Consider the following 8,221-nt stretch of genomic DNA (forward strand, 5'->3'; position numbering starts at 1 on the left):
AGTGAGGTAGAGGATGCAGCACGATAAGGCCTTCGATCATACAGAATATGAAAGGTAAAGCACTAGTGGTTACCTATTTATAGGCATGTATGCATATTGGAGGGCAAAGGTCATTGGGGTCATGTGACTCTCAAAAAAATACCGCCAATGATATGGTGTTGCTCACATTTGATTGGAATCGGTACATACTAGTATTGGTACCAAAGATCAACGATGAATGTTGTTTCTATCTGTTCAGTGCAGCAAAATTTTACATTGATGTTATGACAATGATTTCTTCACAGCACAACCAGAAAAACAAGAATGCAGTGTTTTGCCCAGGAATTATAAAGGTGGGACACAGTGTCCCATGATTGTTAAATTAGGGGGACACTGAGTTACAATAGGGGTCAATGTGTGAGCGAAGAACGCAAAGCAAAGTCACCAAGGCAGAAAGGTATTGTAAACATGTAGGGCTGTTGTTTTCCATTGAGAATTTGATATCATGAATACATACATTCATTTTAAAATTAAGATTGCTGGACGTCTCCTATAATGGTTTGTGACAAAGTCATTTTAACACTGAGGCGACGGGTTCCCACAAGGCCGATCTCACTTTTCCATGTTTGTCGATCTGCAGCTGTCAGTTTGAGCAGTTATGGTCTGAACTACCCTGAGCTGACATGTGATCTTTACTGTGTTGATGTATTCGAGGTTCGTACAGCCTAGGGAGCCGTATGTAACTGTTGAATACTATTTGCATAATAAAAAATATTTTTATTACGCATTTGAGAGATTACAGACCGGGGAAATCGACTGTTAGCTACTCAGATGCATTTTTCATCGCACACCGACTCGCTCTCTGCCAAAACAGGAACTGCTCTGGCTGAGACCTTGTCTTGCGATCGTCCGATGCAATCATCGTTGTAACTCGATCTTTACCCCAAACGCAAACGTGTTAGACTCAATCATTCACTTCACACAACCACACACAAAAGTACATCGTACTCACCGATAGTTTGCGAGTGAATGTTTTTTATTTCCATGTCAACTGTGTAATAAAGGATTGTAATACCGACAAATGTTCAGTCCGTGCATAGTCAAGTTCTGCGGTCCTCTGCAAACGGCATTCACACATTGTGCTCTCGCCAGCACGCTTGTCTGTACCGTGGGTGACACAGTGGTAACTGGCAGGTGAGGCAACAGTTGATTGTCTCATGAACACGATTGGGACGAGTTCCATGGCCTACTATCCGTCCTGCACGTCGACACATCACGCAACTACGTCTTCCGTCCGGATTGCCACCACATTCAATGACCAACTCTTTCAACATTGGTAGGAATGAGACGTGGTGCCGTCAGACTAGTTCCTCTTGGGGGACGTTGCCGAGATGAGAAATTACCGATCAGCTGTTTTGCTACTTGGGCGCGAAACATGAGCTGACGTCTGTATCTCGATCAACTTTGACCGTATCCATGAACTGATGCCATGTTGTGGAAAGCGTTTATGAGTGCCTTGTTCAGCTCGTGGTAAAACACAGCTCTGTGCCACCGTGGCGATGATCGACCAGGCGTGTAGTAAGCCAGCTGTTGATCGGTCAAGTCAACACCTCTGAAGTACTGATTGTACATTACAGCAACGTTCGGGCATAGTACTTCAATTCGTTCAAAAGCACCGGTTCTTTTATCTTTACATCAGCGCCTCACTAGCGCTCGATTCGGTCTCCGTGCAGAGACTGCCGTATTCATAAATTTCACCATTTTTGTGTCTTTCCAGGCACATACTGTCATTGCGCCGTCTTGAAATACCGAGAAACTACCACGTGGCCATCGCTCTTCGTCGTCAGCATCAGGCGGTACGACTTGTGGATCATAGTTTTTGGCATTCTTTACTTCATCGGGTAAGCCTAAGGTGTACATTCTGCAGGTTCCCGTGGCAGCAATATTATGCACGTAGAGATGGTCAAACAACGGGGCAGAAGTGTAATATGAGTCCATAATGACATGATGTCCTAACTCATAGTAAGGTCGAATCAGCCGGGAAACAACTTTCCCAGGTCTATTTCCCCTGAAAACTCGGGGGTCGTCTGCAGCATCGGGATCAAGCGGGTGATGACAGTTATCAGCGACAGGTTGATGGACTTCGTCATTGAAAATGTAACCCGTGGCGGACTCACTGAGAGTGTAAACTCTCATTCCATATTTGTGCGGTTTTGCTGGATTGTAGAGAACATTCTTTGTGCGGCCCCGGTAGGGGATGACTCCTTCGTCGATTGCCAGTTCGCACATCGGGCTCCGGTGCATTCGGCTGTTTGCATTCACTCGATCAATGACATTTCGTACTTTCAACATCCTATCCCGTTTCTCACTTATTTTTTGGGCTGTATACATGGCTGTGTTACGAGCACAGTAGGGCTGTGTGCTGTAGTATAAATATCGCATCAGTAGCTTGAAGCGATCACGGGAAAAAGTTCTCTTGACAAAATTATGACCGAAGCAAACATGGTCCGACCAATACAGCTGGATTTCAGGCTGCCAGCAAATTCCAAACAGCACCATCACTCCAATGAATGCTCTAATTTCGACAACTGTCGTCGGTGTCCAGGCCGATCTTTGCCGTTCCCTGGCATTTGCCCTTCTCCTCTGTCTAGCGTAATGATTAGTGCATCGGGTAATGAATCTTATCAGATCCTCGTCGAATATTTGCAAAAACCATTCGACTTCTGAAGCATCGTCTGGCAGCGGGTTGATAAGCCCCGGCTCTGGACCAATGAACTCCGGTAAAAGATCGAAATTACCAGTTCGTAGGTCTGTGTATGGTCTGTTCACGGTACCACCGGCAATACTCGTTTCGTAGTATTCCTGTCTACGCTCTATTTCTTGTTGCATCATGGCTTCTCACTGCCTGTAATATACAAGCGAGAGAAAGAGATGAGCTTTACGAACCAATGTTTGACGTCAGCGGCAACAGATGTGCCGTCTAAAATTTCTAATGTTTGCGTACAGTGTAAACACTTTGAGGTCACACGAACGGACGCATGTTTCCCAGGCAGAGAAACAGTAAACACTGCCGATGACAAATAACATTCACTCGCACTTCATTTTTCATATGTATTTCATGATTCTATTCAGATAATAAATTCATGAAATGCATTTTTTCTTTGATATGTAAATAACGAACACCCCAGGTTGCTACACATTGAGGTATTTTCTCACTTTGCCCAATATTTCATGGATCGTTCTCGAGAGAACCGATCGTCTGGTTATTGATAAAAACCAGATGTTCGCGCGATCCGACGGCTGAGCGAGGTCGTGCAAACCTTAGTAGAAAGGAAGCAGTCGCCGCAGTGTTAACCAGTTGTATTTACAATTTTGAATTGTAAAAAAAAGACATCATCATGATAAAATCAATTTCATGCGTATTTTTCTTTTATTGGGATTCTTGCCAGTTACTGCGTTACATGTGTTTAACAGAAATAAAGAAGATGTTTCATTACACTTATGACTCCAGAACTAGGAGTGGTTGAAGACAACAGTTTGATGCACATTGTAACCTGGGGTTTTTTCATTACTGCTATAAAGTTCTCTTCTTTTTTGTAATTGCTCCAATGACTGACAATTTTCCCTGAAAATTGCAAAAAGATAGTTTGAAAACACAAATATCTGAGAGAACTCCTTGATCCTCATGACCCCCTCATGATAGCACATTGCCATAAAGCTGTTTTGACAAGCTAGGTGGTTCTTGTTAAGATCAGCTACAATCGAGCTAGGGGGTCTTGACTATATACGGAATTCAGCATAGTGACCTCCATCTCTCTGGCTTGCAGACGATCGGAGAGTTGTATGAGATTCCTTCTGGGGAAATTTAAGGCAAATTACTACTTTGAAAGTCAGGGATATAGTCAGGGATATAGTTAGATATCGTTAAATACGATATCTCTCTTCGACAAATGATCACTGATGGCATCGGTGACATGGGGCCTTAGTTAGTGACCACTACCTATCTGACTTACAGATTGATATATGGCGGGTGCCACATGTGGGGCAGGATGCGCTTACTATTTTCGAAACACCTGACATCACTTCTTGGTCTTTTGGCCAGAGGTCCATATATCTTTCTTTCATGAATTTGACTTTGTTTGTGTACCGTCTATTTACTGTCTGTTCTGTGCTGTTTTGTGTCTATGTTTACAACTATTGTCTTGCAAATTTTGACCTAGTGTTATTGGATTATGGATTGGTATGATTGCGATTATTTTTCAACAAAATTGTGGGGTTGATGATATTTTTAGGTGAAGTCAAGAGCTTCCAGTACACCAAAATACACGTACAGTCAATTCCGTTTGATGCCATGTGCCCGGGTTAGTATAGTGACTGAAAATTTGATTCTCCGCACTTCACTATACCGGTACATATAATCACAAGTAAACGTTTCATTCAAAGTTGGTGGTCAATAAAATTTGCTTTGTGAAGAGTTTGTTGTTCTTTTTACAAGCCTTCCACTTTCGAAATCATTGTCTGGTTATCGGGATCGTACGTGGCTTGGTATAGGGCTGCATGTTCACAGTTTATGTCACTGTTCTCTCATTAATATACAAAAATAAATATTTGTCTGCATTTTTAGATTATGCTTTTGAAAATTACGCATGCAAAAACAACGAAAACACATCTTAGTAGGCAACTGCTAGTGTAACAATGAATACTAAAAGGCGTATTCACGACTCAAAGTACAAGCTGCAAAAACGGCCTTGTATGTAACATTGATAATATTTGTCCGCATTTCAAGCTGCGTGTCCAATGTCGCGCGCGTACAGCTATATTTAGTAACAAACCTGTAACAGTGAACAGTGCTATTTGAGTCTGTCCCCAAGGCTGCAGGGCCCAGCGGACGCACATCGCCTTGCTCATACCATGAATCGTAGACTGTAACAGACTGATCTTCCAATAGTGTTTACATTGTGACGAAAAAAATAGACTAAATTTTAAATGTTTCATTGTCTCAATAGAGAAGCAATAACTGTATGGGCTATCAAGTATGTAATTTGGTAGCTAAAAAAGTAGTCTCTCTGTGGACGCTGGACTTACAATTCTAGCCCTGATTTTAGTGCGTCCCTGTGACCCATGTCCGGTATTTTTGCGGGACATTGTTGCTAATTTTGCGTCAAAAGACGCAAGAACGCACTCTGGGCAAAACACTGACAAAAAAAGCAAATAAGGTCTTCAACATAGGTACTGGAGGTAAACTTTAGAAACATGCATACCAACTTCTACATCAATGGACAAGCAAATCCTACATACATTAGCAAATGGCAATAAAAAAGTCAGCCAGAGCAGGCTTGACAAAAAGAAAAGGTGAGAGAGTGGGGAAATGTACAGTAGGTGAGTTATTCACAACCTTGGGGATTTTTAAATGTTATCAGTGCTGTCATTGGAATGTAAACAGCACTTAAGTTAGTTGCAGATGGTGAAATGCCTTCCACTGTGGGGGTGATTATGACATCGGGAATTATACTGGATCAAAATTTCTTATCAGTTCTTGTGTGTCTTACATAGAAAAGTTGTAAACATTGGTCCAAAATGAAAAAATAAACTCAGGTTTGTTTTCTGGATCAATTTCACTACAAATTGATACCAAATATGACAAAATTATGTTCACAGCTTTAACCACGGTCTCACAACATATCCTGGATTGATATAGGTCATTTAAGGTCACAGACTGAGAAAAATTACAAATTTGGGGTTTCCCAACACTTTGAGCAGAAGATAACATCCTTCAGGACCCAGATGATTTAGAAATAAAAGAAACAACTGAAAGTGTGGACTCGGCTTCATACCTAGACTTATTGTTTGAAATTAGACAAAATACACTATATACTAAGCTGTATGACAAAAGAGACGATTTCAATTTTGAAATCATAAACTTTCCCTTTTTGTCGAGCAATATACCATCATCTCCAGCTTATGGTGTGTTTATTTCACAACTTCTTAGATACAGTAGAGCATGCAATTCATATGAAGACTTTCGAGTTAGACACAGCCTATTAGCTCAAAAGTTAGTGATACCAAATTTGACTCACAAAAGTAATTTGGTGAATTCACCAAATAACAATGGATTTGTCGCTTTGGGTCAATCTTGACGGGTGCGGCTAGCTGGCAGGGTACGCTTACCCATTCCGGACACCTGGTACCACCACTATTTTGTGGTTCAAAATGACCCCATTGCCTTTGTCATTTTCAATATGTTCCTTGGACCTGGTAAATTTCTTAGTTACCTTGAATGATAACGATTATTGGACCTGATTTGATGTCTATTATACCAAATTACAAAGCTATCAGACAAGTAGTTTTTGAGAACAAGTTTTCTTGACCAAAAATGACAAAATGTTTTAAAAAAATGTTTTCTTGACCAAAAATGACAAAATTGTCTTAAAAATACAAATTTGCATATTTCTGGACAATTTCCATATATCCAACTATTGCCATCCCTTGGCATCTGTATACCAAATATCAAAGCTATTAGATTAGTAGTTTTTGGATAAAAAATTTTGACCAAAAATTCGGAAAATTGCCCCAAAATTACAAATATGAAAATTTCAATTCAATTTGTATAAACTTGACTGAGGTCATCCTGAGGAACATGTATACCAACTTTCAAAGCAATCGGACAAGTAGTTTCAGAGAAAAAGATTTTTTGACTAAAAACTGAAAAAAATTACCCCAAAAATAGAAACATGCAAATTTCATCCCAATTTTTACACACCTAATGTAGAATACCTACAGGAACCTGCATGCGAAGTTTCAACCCAATCTGACCAACGATTACAGAGTTTTAGCACTTTGCAGGGTTTTTCCTTTTTTCCCCTCATTTGCATATTTTTGACACTGACAAGTTCATTTGAACAAATTCACATCTCCACCCCTAGGTGCACCTGTACACCAAATACTAAGACAGTAGGTGCTGCGGTTTAGGAGTTTTTGATGTGGACGGACATACATACATACATACATACATACATACATACATACATACATACATACATACATACATACATACATACATACATACAGACATGCAAATGGTATGCAAATGAACTGATTCAGCTTATACGATAACCTCACATTGGTATACCAAATGTGAGCTAAAAATTGTATTCCATAGTTATCCCTTTGTACCAAAAATCAGACCTCTATCGCTATTGGTCAGCCCATAATTAGGTATGCACATATTTAATGAGTGAAAAGATGTGCCATCATAAAGTCTCCCATCATACCAAATATGAAGAGGGTAGCACTTGTAGTTACTGAGTTATGGATAAATGTGTATATGTGAGGTCAAAGGTCATCATGCTCATGTGACATTTTGTCTCAGAAAATTTAGTCCATACTTATCCCTATTTTACCGAAAATCAGACCTCGATCACTATTTGAGGGCCCAGAATTAGATATGCACATACTTAATGAGGCGCAGGATGTGCCATCATAAAGTCTCCCATGATACCAAATATGAAGCGGGTAGCACTTGTGGTTACTGAGTTATGGACATATATGCATATATGAGGTCAAAGGTCATCGGGGTCATGTGACGTTTTGTCAAAAAAATTGTATTCCATAGTTATCCCTATGTATCTAAAATCAGACCTCTAGCTCTCATGGTCAGCCCAGAATTAGATATGCACATAACTAATGAGGTACATGATGTGCCATCATAAAGTCGCCCATCATACAAAATATGAAGTGGGTAGCACTTGTGGTTACTGAGTTATGGACATACATGTATATTTGAGGTCAAAGGTCATTGGGGTCATGTGACATTTTATCAAAAAAAATTGTGTTCCATACTTATCATTATGTACCAAATATCAGACTGCTATCTGTATTGGTCAGACCGGATTAGATATGTGCATAATTAATGTAGTACAGGATATGCCATCGTAAGGTCTCTTATCATACCAAATATGAAGCGGGTAGCACTTGTGGTTACTGAGTTATGGACATATATGTATATTTGAGGTCAAAGGTCATTGGGGTCATGTGACATTTTGTCAACAAATTTGTAGTCCACAGTTATCTCTACGTACCGAAAATCAGACCTCCTTCTCCAATTGGAACCTTATTATTAGATATGTACATAATTAAAGAGGTACACTATTTTGCCAGGGTCAAAAGTCAGAGGGCATCCCAAAATTTTAGTCTTGAATTTGGTCCTCTACTGGTCAATGTTCAAGCCTCCCAGACTCTTACA

At 40.2% G+C, this 8,221-nt stretch overlaps 1 protein-coding gene across 1 annotated transcript; it reads right to left on the reverse strand.

Annotated features, from left to right (window-relative positions):
- Window positions 1-1,674: 1,674 nt before the first annotated feature.
- LOC139146317 (piggyBac transposable element-derived protein 4-like) lies at window positions 1,675-2,868 on the reverse strand. Its single transcript, XM_070717724.1, has one exon. It carries the CDS (start codon window positions 2,866-2,868, stop codon window positions 1,675-1,677), a length of 1,194 nt encoding a protein of 397 aa, XP_070573825.1.
- Between the last annotated feature and the right edge of the window lie 5,353 nt (window positions 2,869-8,221).

Source organism: Ptychodera flava, chromosome 12, assembly GCF_041260155.1.
Source record: "Ptychodera flava strain L36383 chromosome 12, AS_Pfla_20210202, whole genome shotgun sequence".
Lineage (NCBI taxonomy): Eukaryota > Metazoa > Hemichordata > Enteropneusta > Ptychoderidae > Ptychodera > Ptychodera flava.

Excerpts from the sequence above, each read along its gene's own strand:
- LOC139146317 (XM_070717724.1), bottom strand. The coding sequence starts at position 2,868 with ATGCAACAAGAAATAGAGCGTAGACAGGAATACTACGAAACGAGTATT.